The 17987-nt window shown below is 38.7% G+C and overlaps 1 protein-coding gene across 1 annotated transcript in view; it reads right to left on the bottom strand.

Moving 5' to 3' along the window:
• Window positions 1-17987, bottom strand: part of ZNF407 (zinc finger protein 407) — a 413320-nt gene that overhangs the window by 242587 nt on the left and 152746 nt on the right. Inside the window, exon 4 of the mRNA XM_077352915.1 lies at window positions 8525-8599. Coding sequence (XP_077209030.1) covers window positions 8525-8599 — 75 coding nt within the window. The remainder of the gene's footprint in view (window positions 1-8524; window positions 8600-17987) is intronic.

The raw sequence follows: 17987 nt of genomic DNA, 5'->3' as shown, positions 1-17987 counted from the left end.
AAAGTATTTTAAAACTCCATTGCAGGCTTTTGGGTCATGTTTCCAATACATGACAGAATACAAAAAGATACATATTCCTGCCTAGGGGCACTATTTCTCAGGTACTAAAAGATCATCGAGATTAAAGTTGATTTTTTGATGCATCATCCAAATTATGTGTTTGGTTATCTCCAGGTAGCCTGCCAATGAGATTACAGATAAGTTTCTGTACCTTTTTACTTACAATTTACTTACAATATTTAAAACAAAACAATATTTTAAAAAAAAACTTTTTTTTAAAATAATATATTTCTCTCCTGCCTTTCTACACAATCAGGACCACAAGCTCCATATGTAATCATCTTTCCCATCTGAGAACATTAAGGAAATGAGGTCACAAGTAAATAGACTTTTCTAAGCAAGCTTTGTCCCTTCACATTATTGCTATTTGTATGCTATTCATTTTAGAAATACAAAGAACTTCTGTACAGTTAATTCACTCCGGTTAAATTCTGATATAATGCGTTAATATTTTGTTTGTGCTTAGCATTGCTAAATTCATGGTAATGCTGACATAAGAGTTATCCTCATCATATTGTTGAAATTATGCAATACATCTCAAAAGTGCATGAAAAAGGCACCTATAATTGCATGATAAGGTATAAAGCCATACATTTAGCATATTTTACCAGGAGCTAAACCTATAGCACACCTTGTTCAGTCTCTGTGATAATACTTTATTCCTGATTTTCACAATCTGTTCTGAAGTTTGCAAGATGTTCTTCCACATTTCCTCAAAATATATGGAAATGTTTCCTCTCTAGACTGTCAGACAATTATGGTGCTGTTTCTTTTACAATGTACTCAATAAATGTGTTGTAATATATATACACTGATCAAAGCAAAGAGTCATGAGAGCATTCATGACACCAAGCATTCTAAATCTATGCATGTCACAAAGTACCTTACTAAAGGTTGTTCTTTTAATCTATGATAGAGTAGTAAATGGGGGAGAAGAAAGGGAGATGGTTGAGAAGCAATACTTCTGTAGCATGGCTTCCCAACTTATACAGGTGCATGAGAAATTACTGTGCCACAAACACCCACTCAGTTCTAACTATCTAAACTGCACCGAGTCAAAGCCATTACTCAGCTAGCTCTAATCATAAAATATAAGCATTTACTGGATTTTTTATGCTGAAGAAGCCCCCCTAGGTTTATACTTGAGTGAGGGCCCCCACTTACATGTTATTGTCGATATTGTGGTAAAATTAGGTGCCTCGGCTAAAATCCGGTTTGGCTTATGCTCGAGTATATACAGCGCCTTGTGAGAGGTGTATCAAAAAAGAAATAATAATGTGACACTGTAAAAAGGTAGATGTGGTTTCTAAATAAGATATGCTCTTACCACCTTTGTTTATGATACATTCTGTTGTACTTCATCCAGCTCAAGGTGGTACATGTCTCCTTCCTTCCCCGAGTTACTAAAAAGTCCTTGAGCAAGCTGAACAGAACTTGCATCACTAACAAAAACCATTAGGATTCAGTTTGGCTTGCTCCTGGCCACTAGAACAGGTGCCCACTAGGAACTGTTCCACTAAGTTAAAGGGACAATCCACTTCTGCTCCCTTCCCATTTTAGCTTTTGGGAGTTTAAAGTTATCTGGTGCATTTCATGGTTGAGCAAGGATATAAATTAACCTCTGCATGATCCAAATCTGATACTCTAATCTACTCTGCCACACTAGTTCCAGTTGCATAAAACCTGGTAGCATTATCTAGTGATGGTGGAAAGTGCCATCAAGCTGGTATTCACGTACGATTTTCAAGGTAGAAGATGGTCAGAGGTAAGTTTGTCATTGCACACTTTTCTGTAGCGACCCTGAACTTTGTAGGTGGTCTCGCATCCAAGTGCTAACCAAGCTGACCCTGCTTAGCTTCTGAGAACTGATGAGATCAAGCTAACCTGGGCCATCCAGATCAGGGAAACAGCATATGACAATGGTTAAAACTGGATGCTTGTTCCAAATGAATCCACATTTTAAAAAATTACTCTGAGTCTAAATTCAAATATTGCTGAGTCAACTGATTTTTTAAAAACATAATTCGCATACAGTAATTTTTGCCTTAAACAGGATTATTCAAAGCTTTCTTCGTGTGAAACCACAATAAACCCTTTCCAATATCTTGAATACAATTTGAAACCTAGCTAGCTAGCCATATTATGTGTATGTAGTAGTGTACACTGTTTAATTTCCTGAGGGAAGCATTCTGTAGATAGACTGGCAGCTTTTCTTTCCCTTTTATTAACACCCTATGAGATATCTACTGCTAAATTTACCAGGGATAGTAGTGACTGTTGTAGCTCACCTTTAATGGCATCCCTACCTCAGAGACTCTGGGCATGCTGCTGGCAAATGGCAACATATCAACCAGTGCATGTATACGAGTTCCAAGTCAAAAATTTACACTCAGTCATCTCAAACTGATATCATAGCATTCCGCCACACTTCCCATAAGAAATAATGGATGTTATGCCAGACAGTGTGCTGCCTATGTGAAACGTGTTTTTACAGAATGAAATCAAAAGAACTCAGGTTATAACCCAGGTTCAACCACCCAGGTTACAATCTTGCCTTCTAGCATTTAATCCTAGCATGCGTTATCATGTGTATGTCTTACAGACATACATATAACAAAATACACTCATAAGAGGTTTTATGATGGAACTAACAACTAAGGAACTAAGGCTTCTCATTCTAGCTTTCCCTCTAATATTAAATTTGTGGTTGCTAGGAGAGGATACAAGAACTGAACAAAGGCCTACTGAAGTTGCCATGAGGTCCCCTAAAGCCAGGTCCCAACCCACAGCCACTGGGGGACTTACAAATAGAAGGAAAAAGTCTAGGCCATTTGCTGATATCGCGGAGGAAGTGATGTCATCAAGCCAGTGACTTCCAGGTTATGTCCTAGCATTTGGGCAAAAACTCTATAGTAGAAGCCAGTTTTACAGAGCATCACCTGGAAATAATTGGAATAATGATGTCATTTCCTATGCAACACTGATAATGTAGTCAAGGTCATCTTCTTTCTACTGGAAAGTCCCCTATCCCCTCCCAGATGGGAGATGGTTGAGAATCGATGGGAGATGGTTGAGAACCGATACAGGAGGGCCCTGGCAACTCTAGGGAAACAGGATAATGGAGTAGATGGGCCATAGATGTGATCTAGCCAAGCTTTCCTAATAAAAGACTCATAGGCTTGGATTCAAATTAGATGTTTCAACAGGTGCAAAGATTTCTACCCAGAGAGCATGATTTCCCATTTCCTTCAGCCCAGATGCCGCTTAAAATATTTCCTAAGTAAACAACCATAAATAGAAAATAAAAACCATTTCTTCCCATTAAGATTAAGTGAAAGCAAAACATCCGCAGATTTTGGCCAAGAACCATTTCTCACCATAACAAACACTAAAGTTCTTTTCACTAACTACTGAGCTCAGCAGCACTTGAAGAAACCAGGCTTCCAGTCAATGACAGAGCCAAGTAAACCCAGGAATGCTACTGCAAGTAGATCATTAAATGTATAGTCCACATAAACAGTAATCTGCCAGTTTTCAGATCCAAGATGACAATAAAACAGTGGCTATCTGAAGCAAAACACAGTTTAGGAATTTTTCCCCTAGGAAACAAAAGAGCTAGTTTCAAGATAAAAGACACTGGGTATTGACTAAAATGTTTTAAACTTTCTGTTGTTATAGTGCACAGGGATTCCAATGTATCTGATAAAGGTCCTTAATTTAACTGCATCAAAGTATGGAAAACTTTGTTTTCAACAAATGCTTATAAGGGACTATAAATTCTATTTATCTGGAATATAAAGGGCAATACAGGTAAGTCTGGAATACAGAGATAATCTTTGTGCATGAAACAACCAGTAAGGGACATAAACCATGTTTAGAATAGATTACCATTTCTGATCTTGATTAATCAGATTTTATCATACATGTCAACCTCCTCATATCCTTTGTTCAGATTATTCATTTTTGATCATTCAAGCTACTGTAGCTAGGAAGTTGCTTAAATTAATCTTAACTTCTTATGGGGTACAATCATTTAGCTTTTAAAAAACAATGTACCCTTTTGAACTTATTTCAATATTCTATTTTTGATGATAGTCATGCTGACAACATTTTTGGTCCATCAAACTCCACGGTACAATTACATGAATTTACTTTTAATAAATTACCATCTTTGCATATATCAGTCAAAGCACGAAAGCTAAATTCTTGCAAACAAAATGCATTATTAATTTAATTGTCACAGCCTATTTAGCTAACTTTTATTAGTATTTGCTATAACATGCAATGTATCATACAGCAGAATCAAATTCAAAACACAAAGAAAAGAACTGACATAATTGTCCCAGTGTGCGCCATTTAGAATGGGTATGTGTGCCCATCAAGATGCTGATAAAATGTTTCTTACGGCTAGTTGTAGTCTCTAAGAGGGGAGTGTTGGAAAGAAACACAGAAGTATTTCAGTGTCCTTTGCTCTGGTCATGTTTAAATGTAAGCCATCACTAGCAGGGGAGCACTATTACAAAATTAAAAGGGTATCTGAAAGCCTGCCATAAGTATTCAGATTTAAAATGCCATATATTTATTTGGATGGAAGAGCCCTCTCAGTGATGAAACTTCACTCTCTTTTATCTCCCCCATTTTTTCTTAAAATAACAAATTCACACCACTCCCCTCACCAATCATCTAATCCAGGTAAGTCTTAAACACAGATTAGCATCCTGAATTTGTGCCGTTGCTCCTGGCTGCAAGGGTTTGAAATGCTGTGGAAAACAACTCATTAAGACCGTTTATGCACTGGAGGTTTCATTCCAGGCTGCAGACTGGAGTTTTAGTCGTGGCAGATTGCCCCACCTCTTCCTGCACCCACATGGGAGAACATTTGGCCTGGTATGCCTCATCTGCCCCCGATTTGTGCTCCTGCATGGGATCTGAGGCAGTGAAGTTCCCAGTGCCTACACGGTCTAAGACTCATCGCCACACTATTCTTCAACCAGCTTTTACTTAATGATGAATCAAAAAAGCCTTGCAAGCCATAGGAGACAATCAGTAGAAGCCAAAAGGACTCTAGAAAATATCAAATCATACAGCTAGAAATTAGAGCATACATTGTGGTTGTCATTGTTTTAATTATATTGGGGAACAACTGAAAAGCATACCTCCTAGATTCAAATACTGCATTTGAATATTCATGGCATGATACACTATGGCATACATAGCCACAAGAGTGGTATATGTTACTTCTATAAAATATTAATGATAATTATACAATAAGTGCACCTCAGTAGAAAGATATATCCCTGGACAGCTGGGAATAAAACTACAGAATTCTATTATCATTCTCCAAAGAGTATCCAATATGAAACAACTTTCCTCTTTAGACTCAGTACTATGTGCCAATTGTTTCCAGGGATAGCTCCTCCTTCCAGGGGCAGCATCCAGGGACAGCTTCTCCTGGTTCAGCTTGCAATTTTCTAAGGTCTTTCAGAGTAAGTTTGGAATATTTTGAAATGCTCTTTGAGAAAAAAAAGGGGGGGGCTTGGCTCCAACCCTTTCTGCTAGGTTCAACACTTTCATCAAGCAAATTAACCCAGACAGACAGACAGACATATAGATATAACAAACACATTGATACGTGATGCTTTCAGTTATTATTTCATCTACACTGACTGATGTCCGAAACAGGGGAGATGGTTATATTAGGTCACTGCCATTTGTTATTTGTTATATGTTGTAAATTGTTTTAAGTGTTTTATGGGAATTTTAAATTGTATGTTGCTTTTTGGTAACCACTGCAAGCCAATTAATGGGAGCTGCTGTATAAAAATCAAATAAATAATAATAATAAAGGGGGAAGAGACAAGACTGGCAGTGGAGAGAAATAACAATCAACAGCAGAGAATCCTAAAAGTCAGGTTGCTCCTGAACATGGCCAGGAGCATCCTTCACTAATGAGATGCTTGGAATTTTCATTTTCAATGGGTACTATTTTTAGTTAACAGTAGATTATTCTACAACAAAGTTTGAGTCCTATGGTACCATTAAGATACATGAAGCTTGATTCTGGGTACATATTTTCATATGCATGCACACTTATTCAGATTTTTGTTGTTGTTCAATGGTCCACTGAACTGTCATCCATAGGGAAATTGCATGCATGCAGGATAGTTTGGAAGCTTCCACATTTTCTACCAAGGAGAAGAAGAACATTCAGAAGCCTTTATTATTACAAATATTGTATCATATGTGGGTGCTAAAGGGAGAGTGCCTTCATACTCAGCAGTCATGTGAACAAATTTCTGAACTAAAACGCACAGGAGAAATGTGATGTGCCTAAGAAAACCCTTTAAAGGACAACAAATGGGTGCTGAAGCCAAGACAGATTAACACTTAACAAGCAAAGGATGAAGCCGAGCTAAAGGCTCCAGACATGGTTAAAGACTGGGTGGAATGCTTTTGAACAGCCACAAAAGCTGCTTTCTACAGGGAGGCTTTAACCCTCTGGCTTTCACTGTGAAGCTCTGGCAAACAACATAGGCCTCTATGCTGTGCAACTTCCCAAGGCAGAAAAGACACCTGGAACACCCATCTGTGGTGAGTTTATTGCCATACTTCACACAGTTTTTAAAAAGAAACTGCTGTTCTGTGAGTATGAGGCATGTGAAGGAAGAGAAGGAAAATATAAGCTTCTCACTCAAGCTTGTATCTACTCACACTTTTTTTAAGGACAAGTAACTCCCCCCCCCCCCCCATCTTTCACATTTAGTATCCATTTTTAGCCCATTTTTATGACATGGTCAAGAAAAGCAACAGCAGGACATTAAAACACAGAATTTGATTAGACAACTAATTAAAAAAAAGAACCAAGAGAGAAAAGTCAAAACTCTTCTTGCAGATACAGTCACAAATGGTGATGAAAATAGTGTTGCCACTACCTACCCCAAGTGCCTAAAGAGAACTGAGAGGAAGGCACTCTTCTGTTCTGGGCACAACGGACAAAATTAAAAAAAGCAAAGGTGTGGAATAAGAGGAATTGGTAGGACAGCCAGTTCCCAGGTGGTGTCTGGAGATCTCCCAGAATTACAAAGTGATTCCAGGTTACGGAGATCACGAAAGGTGGATTCTATCGCATTATACTCTCCTCCCCAAGCCCCACCCTCCCTGGATTCCACCCTGCAAATCTCCAGGTATTTCCCAAACTAGAGCTGGCAATTCTAAGAGATGGACTACCTGCCAGACCTATAGAATTTGCAGACAGAAACCTGTGCAGATATATAGATGTCGTTCAACACTGCAGAGAGGTCAATGGTATAAACAGTATGTCCCTGTTACAATGGAATTGACCTGAGGAAACACTTCTGTATGTGAAAACTATAGCATGAGAAGTGATCTTGGTATCACCAACGTAAAATGGGACTGGAAGATAATTAATGAAACACCAGACTTTTAAAAGTCTCCAGAGATCAACCTGTAAATTATAAACTAATGAGCATGATTTCCATAGTCTAGAACAGATAAAAGTTGCAGAACTTGGAGAATATCAATAACCGTACTGATGATATTAGTCTTGCTAAAGATTCATCTCTGTTCATCATCAAGTATTCTAAAACCTTTATGCATCATCATAAAAGGGTATCTTTTGGTGAATCCGCAGCATCCTACAAGATAGTAAGACAAGCATAGATGACTAATTCTTTTAACAGAAAGTAGTAGACTGCTGGGGGCTTCAAATATTAGTGTTGTGGTTGGTTCTCTTGACAGAATTAACACCACAGAATGAGCTGTACAAATCTAGTAGGCAAAGATTTGCAAAACTTTCTTAGAGTCACTCACTGTTCAATAGCCCCCCAAATGCTATATGTCTGCTGTAACTTAACTTTACACGCACACACAGGCACACATACAAATATGCACCAGACCCCAGTCAAGATATGTATAATATTCCACTTCATAGGGTTTACTCTCCTACCATTTGCCCATGCTTCTTCTTCATATCAGGTATGTAGATGTGGGAGAAGAAGGAGCAGGCTTACTCATTCATACCCACCTTACTTTTGCTTTTACCTATACAGGCACTCGTAGAGCCTCTTGTGGCGCAGGGTGGTAAGGCAGCAGAAATGCTGTCTGAAGCTGTCTGCCCATAAGGATGGGAGTTCAATCCCAGAAGCTGGCTCAAGGTTGACTCAGCCTTCCATCCTTCCAAGGTTGGTAAAATGAGTACCCAGCTTGCTGGGGGGTAAACGGTAATGACTGGGGAAGGCACTGGCAAACCACCCTGTATTGAGTCTGCCATGAAAACGCTAGAGGGTGTCACCCCAAGGGTCAGGCATGACCCGGTACTTGCACAGGGGATACCTTTACCTTTACCTTTTTATACAGGCACTCATGACAACTTTAAAACTTTAGCTTTATATGCATACAAAAATATGCATACAGATACAACTGACAAATAGTTACTTTATTTTACCTTTCTTTTGGTGTTCCAACACCGTGTTTTCCCAATAAATGAGTATTCAAGTGCTTTTTCATTACAAATGCCACCCTGAAAAACAAAACAAAAAACAAATGTTATATTTCCATTTTCACTTTTAAGGAGGAAAACTTTTTCTTCTTCAATACATAATATCAAACATAATATGGAAAGCAGCATGGTACAAACTGATCTTGTCAGATCTCTAAGGAAGACTCTGTGGAACAAGACAGTGGCAAACTACTTCTGCTTTTCACTTGCTTTTAAATCATTTTATTGGGGTTGCCATAAATCAACTGCGACTTGATTGCATGTTACATACACAACATCAAATGTAATATCTTCCAAAATTTTTGTAGTGGTAAACAGATTGATCCTAAGCAGATCAACACTCTTCAAACCCACTGATTTCACCAGGCTTAGAATGGTGGAATTCTGTTCAGCATGATACCTATATTTATGGTGTGGTTTCATTTGGAATACCATGTACAGTTTTGGTCACCGACCTCAAAAAGGACATGGCAGAGCTGGAAAAAAAATACAGAAGAAAGAAACAAGGATAGTCAAGGGGCTGGGGCAACTTTCAGAAACAGAGAGCTGGAAGGGAAATCTCAGGGGTCATATAGTCCATCCCCTTACATAAAGCAGGAAATTCACAACTACCACTCCCCGATTCTTCCTGTGACCACAACTCTATATCCAGAAGAAGGCAAACCCCTCTGGGATTCCTGGCCAATGTGGCCAGGAGGAAAATTCATTTCTGATACCAAAAGGAAAATTAGCATTACTCTGGGTGCATAAGAAAAGGTCACAAGAGCCAAGCACTGACTCATCCCTTTCTGCATTCCCTCTCATAATCCGCCTAAATTCACAGAATCAGCATTACTGACAGATGGCCTCTATTCCCCATTTTTGGCCCTCCAGAGAAACTGGTTGGCCATTGTTTGACACACCACTGCATAAATGACTGCAAAACAATGATAGCGTCACCTTCTCTGTCCACCCTTTGAACACAGCCTCGTAGAGATCATAATGTGCATAGAAACACAAATTTCACTGGGTTATTGAAAAACAACACTAAAACTTGATATTAAATTAACTGGCCTCTATTATGTTAATGAAGGCAGCAAAACTGGACCACCCACAAACAAACTAGCGGTCTATGTATGCCTGGGGAGCTCCCTAGGTATGCAGAAAAAATATGAGTTTGTAAATTAACCAAAAGAAAAACCCACTAAAAACTGGCCTACTGAGGGCTGAATATGCTCCAGACATGTGCAATGTTGCCTTCAGCTGTGAGTTACTGAAGGAAACAGTAGGGAAGGAGAATCAAGCTGCCCAACACATTGAGAGCTTGCAGAATCCAGGAGGCAAGATTTGGAGAATGGGTTGGCATGCTTATTTCAGACATAGAACTGTGGTGACAAAATAAATAGATTGCTATTAATAACAGTTTCACTGATAATAGCTTTACATTAATTTAATTATATCATCTGATTATTTCAGCAATACAGATATTGGAAAGGTACTTCAAGCTAAAATGGCATTCTTGAAAACCAAAAGAAATTACTGTTCTTACTTTCAGTGTGAAAAGGGCTTGCAAACATTTTTGTTAATTATGTATTACAGCTGTCCTTCATAAAGTTAATTACTAATAGCTGAAAGGCACTGGAAATCTATTTGCATATGTACATGAAAGGCATGACATATGCAAAAATATGATTTTAATTAGCATTCCATGGTATGACGGGCTACAAATCAAGCTGGCATATCGTAAGGTTTTTACCATTAAATGCCAAATTCATTTGGACATGTTTCAACTAATGGACAGTGCAAAGACAGAAAAATACTGTAGCAGTGTGGCATATATTTGCCACAAAAGCCAAGAAACAGTACTTTTCTTTTACATATATGGTAATGTCTCATCTCCATGTGTGATTTACTCTGGGCATATTCACATTATTACAGAAAATTACTATTTTGTGTAGCCTTCGGGTGTAAGTCTAAAGCTCTGTATCTTTAAAGTGATGGTGACTTAATTATTTGTATTAAAAAGATATTCAATAAAATATTATTTATTCTCCCTTTCATATTTGAATGATATACATGGACATCACAGTGAGCATTCAAAATAGTCTATTGCGCTATCATCACTGTGACTATGCAACTGTCACTAGAAATATTATACATAAGGAAAATGATTGGACTAGCATAAAATCTTGCATCCTAATAAGAGTGCAAGGCAGTCCAAATTTACTGTCATTGCTTTTGGGCAGAAAGCAGAACCATCTCAATATTGCTGTAAGCACATCCAAATGAACAACACTCTTCCTTTTGTAAATCAGAAGCTTCTTTCCTCCCGGTTAATTATCTAAATCTAAAGAAAAATAAAATGAAGGTACTAATGCACAGGGAGCACACAATCAAAAAGGCAATACATCTGACCTTATTTATGTATTTAACATCACTGTGTCAAATGCAAAAACTAATTAAAAATGCAGTAATATGTAGGAGAGTTATTCATTTGTTCCTTTATAAATTTGTTCCTGTATAAAAAGCCATGGGATTGAGCATGTACATTTCTTTCAGTATATGGAAGTTGGAATAGGTATACTTGTTAATCAAATATTAAAGCAGGAGGGAAAGGGCAAGACTTTGGCTGATGCCTATCCCCTTTCTTATTTAAGTGTTGCTACTGGATTCAGTGCAATTAGGGTTTCCTATTTTCCTTCTAGTGTCACATAACATTTATGAAACTGAATTTCCATTCTAAAGTTTTATTAAAATACAGGGGAAACAAATATGGAAAATTATCCCCACATTAAGTTTTAGCAACTTCTCTAATTTTGCTCCTCTGGAGAGGCACAATTTAAATACCTATTTGGAAAACAATCCTTAGAAGAAATTGGTATTGCCAACCTCCAGGTGGGGTATAGAGTTCTCCTGGAATTACAACTGATCTCCAAACTGCAGAGATCAGTTCCCCTGGAGAAAATGGCAGGTTCAGAGGACAGACTTGCATACCATAGGTTTTAGACAAAATCCTTCCATAGACTCCACCCTCAAATCTCCTGACTGCAGTTGGCAAACCAAAGGGAAATGTAATTGTTGCTTCTTGTCACCAAGCAATATTTGATGCAATCATCACAGTCTGTTAAAAGAGAAGATCAGGAACATCTTTTGTTGTCAGAAACCAGGGGGTGGGGGCAGGGAGTAAACTTAGGGAAATCTCAAATTCTGCACAAACTCAATTTCATACAAAAAGGATGAAACCATCAGCACCAGTAACTGCTGTCAATGAAAATGCTAAGACCAAAGGCAGTTGTTCAAAAATTATGTCCCCTCCACATTGTAATATTCATGGGTGGGGTATGAGTGATGCCCATTTTAAATCCTTTTCAGCAAGTGCCATATGTGCAATAACATAAATTATCATGCAAAATATATTTCTTGATAAGATTTTTTAAAAATTACTACTTCCTACTTGTTAAGACTATACTGATGATTATTGAAGCATAGAGGTAACAGCTTGTTTACATTCTGTTTGAAAAATCTGCTGCTGAGCTAGAAAATCATTTGATGCCACCACTACACACAACAGACAAGATTGCACAGTTGCTAGAACAACAGGAGCAGACCAGAAAATAGCAATATCTTTCTTTGTTCATGTCTCTTTAAAAAGGCATGAAAACTGATCTAGAAAACTCATCTGCTTACATTATTGCTTTGAAAGGAAATGTAATTATAGGCATGCCTCCATCATTTCTCCAACCTCCATCACTATGTCTTATTAACATACATGCAAAAATCTCTAAAGACTCCATGGGCTACTCAGGCTCCAGCTCAAGCAACTGGACAGTTTAAACCTCAGCATGAGAAATGGGGGGAACCACAAAGGATGAATTTGTCTGTGAAAAATAAAACATTGGGATGGATTCTGAGCTCAGTGTTTATCAATCTCAATCCTAAGGGTATTTGAAATTTAAACTAATAATACTTAATTAACATATGGACATTTGCCATGAAGCTTCAGTGTATAGCTAGCTGGCTGTCAACAGATGGGGTCTGAATAGGTAATACAGACTAATATAGCACAAGTCTACCTTTCCATGACAAGTATAAATGAGAGTAAAACCTGTGAAGTCAGCAGATTTGAAGACTGCCTGCCTCAAGTTTACCATGTACTTGAAGTATCTTACATGTTTCCAATGCATTTCCTATGTTCAGGCTTTTTATAATTAACAGTGAAACATAATCTTACATCCTTTTACATGTGCAGGATTGGGGGGGAGGGGGGTCCAGTGATTTAAAACCTCCACTGTTACCCTTATCATCTGACATACTATTCTGTTTTCCCTTCCTCACATATATAAACTATTTATGACTGGGAGATGGACTATCACACATTCAGCTCTTGAAAATATCCCTAACCCTAACCATAGCTCTCAAACTGGAAGCTACTAAATGCCATCTTCCATCGCCTGAAACTCAACCATTCAAAGATGGAGCTCCTGAGGCTGGATATGAAGGAACCAAGCAAAGAAGTATGCCTACCCAATCTGCATAGGGTGCAACTATCAGTTGCATGCTCAGCCAGAAATCTGGATGTGATCTTTGACACCTCCTTATCTATAAAGGTATAGGTCACAAGAGTAGCATGGCTGGTGTTCTTCCACCTTCACCAAGCCAAAGTACTAACAACCCAGAACGCCAGAAAGTTGGCTTGAAACTCAACATCAAGAAAATGAAGATCGTATCACCCATCCCTCTCAATTCCTGGCAAATAGATGGGGAAGAAATGGAGGTAGTGACAGATTTTATTTTCCTGGGCTCCAAGATCATTGCAGATGAGGACTGCAGCAAAGAAATTAAAAGACACTTGCTCCTGGGGAGGAAAGCTATGGCAAATCTAGAAAGCATCCTAAAAAGTACAGGCATTACCTTGCCAACAAAAGTGCATCTATTCAAGGCTATGGTCTTTCCAGTTGCAATGTATGGCTGTGAAAGTTGGACCATAAGGAAGGCCGAGCATCAAAGAATTGAGGCTTTTGAACTCTGGTGCTGGAGAAGACTCTTGCGAGTTCCTTGGACTGCAAGGCGAACAAACCAGTCAGTCCTATAGGAGATCAGCCCTGCCTGCTCCTTAGAAGGCCAGATCCTGAAGATGAAACTCAAATACTTTGGCCACCTCATGAGAAGAAGGACTCCCTGGAGAAGAGCCTAATGCTGGGAGCGATTGAGGGCAAAATAAGTAGGGTACGACAGAGAATGAGTTGGCTGCATGGAGTCACTGAAGCAGTAGGTGCAAACTTAAATGGACCCCGGGGAATGGTAAAGGACAGGAAGGCCTGGAGGATCATTGTCCATGGGGTTGCGATGGGTCAGACACGACTTCGCACCTAACAACATAACAACAATATTATTATATATAAGGACTTGTCACTGATGAAAGAATCTTACTGAAAACGGATATTACCTGGATTCCGTTTTGACAGAAGTCCTACAGAATAAAGAAATAAGGAAAACTACAAAAAAAGGACACTTTTCTTTCTTTTATGAATATATTTATTGTATTGCCATTGGATAGGTCTGTTTGTTGGGTTTAATTATTAGACCGTCCTTCTTATCCTCTTGTATGATATCTGTCTTTGCTAACCTATCAAAAAATCATATATACATACAAATACACATAAACATACATACACACACAGAGGAAATAAATCATTTTGATTGCCGATATTCTTGTAATTCAAAACATTTTTAATTTGTCCATCTAAATTAATCTGCTTGTATCAATTTCCAAGTATTCGGATAATTAAAAATAAGATTACTATTTTGTCCAGTTCCTTTTGCTTTTAAATGTCTAAGGATCAGTAGCTACTGTGAATTCTGTGCTCTTTGTGATATATGTTCTTGTTGTATTTCAAATATTGTAATCAATTTGTAATCCATTTACAAAACTAACTTCTGTTCATAAAGCCCTGGAAGAACCATAACAAACATTTCTTGTATTTCTTTTTCTAAATATATAATTGTATCTCCTTTCTTTTTAGATATAATTGTTCTTTTTTTTTTACTTTTTTCTTATCAGTATACTAAAAACCTGCAAGGTTTGTTCACGTGTTTATTTTAGAAATTTCTGTCTCTAATATATGTAATTAATTTTTACTTTCTTAATTTCTCCTATAACTTTATTGATATATTCTTCTTTGAATCTAAAACTCCATTAATGTCTTTTGGGGAGAAAAATCTAAAAATAATTCACTTTGGTGTTATTTAGCACAAATATTGTCACTAACCTTGTATTCCATCAGCTTCCCTTGGCCACTATAGAGGTTCCATCACAAAAGCCATCTCCCAAATATACGGAAAGACAGCAGGGTCCTACCATGTCAGACAATACAAGAGTTTCCTATAATGAGCCTCTTGTGGCGCAGAGTGGGAAAGGCAGCAGACATGCAGTCTGAAAGTTCTGCCCATGAGGTTGGGAGTTCAATCCCAGCAGCCGGCACAAGGTTGACTCAGCCTTCCATCCTTCCGAGGTTGGTAAAATGAGTACCCAGCTTGCTGGGGAGTAAATGGTAATGACTGGGGAAGGCACTGGCAAAGGTAAAGGGATACCTTTACCTTTACCTATAATGCTATAATCACCACAAAATTCTCCAGATTTTTGATACCTTTGAAACCCGCTGAAGAACCAAAGGCCAAAGGCCACAATTGGACTTTGCACGTACATTTTAGAAATCTATTTTGATACAACTATATATTTAGAACAAGAAATACAAGAAACATTTGTTATGAACAGAAATTAGTTTTCATAAATGGAACAATATTTTACAGATATTCCAAATTTAAAGTTTACACAAGAACACAGAAAATATCTAAAGCAAATAATAATCCAGAAAATGTGTAGGCAAAAAGAACAAAGCATGAGATCCAGATGGCCAAAAAGGGATACATTATAAATGTTTTAAAGACGTTTTAATGATAATTATCAGTCTTCTGGGGGGGGGGGAATACCATTTCAAAGAGTCCAGTTGAAATATATGCAACCTCTACAAAGGCTCTTGTACCCCTCAGGATCAGGTAAACAGCAAAAATTAAATAATCTAATCCCATACTACTTTAACGGGTTACATTTTGTTTATGTACCATATTAACTTGAAAGAAGACAATCCTGGATGTAAGACAATGCAATCATAAAAATATTAAACACATACAAAAATTATTACTGGGCATAACTGACTTGCATGCAAGGTAACCTCTAATTCTTTCTTTCTTTCTTTCTTTCTTTCTTTCTTTCTTTCTTTCTTTCTTTCTTTCTTTCTTTCTTTCTTTCTTTCTTTCTTTCTTTCACTCTTACTCTTACTCTTACTCTTACTCTTACTCTTACTCTTACTCTTCCTTTTGATGGCATATCTTGAAAAAGCCCTGTCTTCTCTTTGAGTAAATACAATGGTGTAGTCAATTTATGATCAAGGAAAAAGGCTAATAACTGATATTCCCTTAGAAAATCTATGGACGTGGTTCCAAAAACATAACAAGGTTAATTACTGCGATCAGGTAGGGATGAGCATTAGCTGCATGTTGAGCCAGAACTGCCACAAAATTCTGGCTGGATCGCGGCTCAGGAATGTGACATTCATTGTCCATGTGGTCTCCAAAGAAATCTGTCAGCATTTGGGTGCAGCTCTGGGTTGCTCAGAAAATGAAATCCATCAAGAAACTCTAGTGCCAAAATGTGAGGCAAAGATGTGTGTGGGGGAGTGGGTTGGGTTATGAAAATGTAAATAGGCTCCCCCCAAAGCTTGACAGGATCTTGCCCACCAATGACAGAGCTCTCATTTGTTGAGCATGCTGTCAGGTCCAGGTGGGAGCAAGGGCCTTAGTGTTCGGAGGGGTGCTCTACAACCATCAGCCTTCACTTGTGATGCTGTCAAGGTGATTGATTACTGGTTGGCTATTTTCTATGCAACAGGTTGGCTGGCAGATCTTCTTCCTTGCCATTCCAAGGTCAAGCCTTTCCTTTTTTATTGCTCTTTGCTATACAGGTGAGACAGTGTGGGCAGTGCGGACAAGCCCAGGGGGTGCATTAAGCAGGAACTTCCTTTTTTCTGATAGTTCCTGGAGTCTGGGTGTCTGAGGGTTCATACCCTTGTTAGATAGCTTCCTATGACTCAGCCTAATGGCAAGGTGGTAATGATGGCAGAGTGCTCCCATACGCTAGCTTGCTGCAGAAAATGTTTTATTATTCAGGCTGGTCATGTGCTCCAGTGCAGATTCACAGTCATCCCTCTCAACATACACAAGACGATCCTTTCGGGGTGTTGCTGGGGGCTGCCATCAATGATCACCCCTCCTGTGTTAACCAGATACCAAAGCATTGTTCAGGGCAGGGCACATGCATGGCAAACAGCAGATGAAATGGCGGGGCTTCCATTAGTTATGTTGCACCAAGTTCCAAGCTGGCTCCTTCCACTTGCACCAATGGTAAGGGTACAGACTCCCCAATCAAAGATGGTTATAGGAGAATGGCAGGGCAAAAAGCCAGGTCAGCTCTTTCCAGATAACTCAGTGTTGTTGTTCAGTTTATGTAGCAGCTCCATCACAATACACCCTATACTCATCCCATTCTCCAGCTGATATCTGTACAATCTTTTCTCTTGGGCCTCGGTTTTGCAGGGTTTTTTCCCCCCTTGTCCTTCATGCCATCATCCTGGGTGGCTCAACCCATTCCCTTTCAGTTCCTCTCTGCTGTTGAGGCTACACAAATCATCTGGCTGCATGGTCAGGAGACATGGTCAAGGGCCTTGCTTAGGAAAAACAGTGAACTTCTTAAACAGCTGATAAGCAGAATATATGGGTTAAATGTAAGTTTTAACTGATAGCCAAGATTGTCATTTATTGTGCATTTGATCTTGTGACAGCCTATGGCCTAGTGCAATATAGTTTGCTTCACTTTGCTTAGGAATGTATTCCTTCTTCCCCTCCCCAGCACCTCTTGCTCACTCTCTGTTGTCAAGATTGTGTATGGCAAGGGGATTTATTTGGGAGGTTCTTCTGTCTTCTCCTTTGTTCCAGGACCTGAAGGTCCTTCCCTTACTGTCCTCTCTCTCACCTGCTCCACTGATGACTGCTAGGATGAGAAAGATTATTATTACTGCTAAATCCCATCACTGTGCTCACTGGCTTTACTCCACATTCTGTCAGTATCAAGTGGACGAGTGAGCATGCTATAGATAAGCGTGATCATGACAAGTGGATAAGAATGATCATGCTGCCACGGAATCTACACAGAATGGAAAGATATTGGTTGAGTTGATTAGCTTGGTGGATTACATTCATACATCCTTGATGAAGCAATGGTATGCCTGTCAAAATGTATAAAGTGAGGAAGAGGAGGAGATGGAGGAAAAGGAGAAGGGGTGAGAGAGCTCTAAGAGAACTATGACTGATCCAA

The sequence above is a fragment of the Paroedura picta genome, chromosome 9 (genome assembly GCF_049243985.1).
Source record: "Paroedura picta isolate Pp20150507F chromosome 9, Ppicta_v3.0, whole genome shotgun sequence".
NCBI classification, from domain to species: Eukaryota; Metazoa; Chordata; class Lepidosauria; order Squamata; family Gekkonidae; genus Paroedura; species Paroedura picta.
This window is presented reverse-complemented; position numbering and strand designations above follow the sequence as displayed.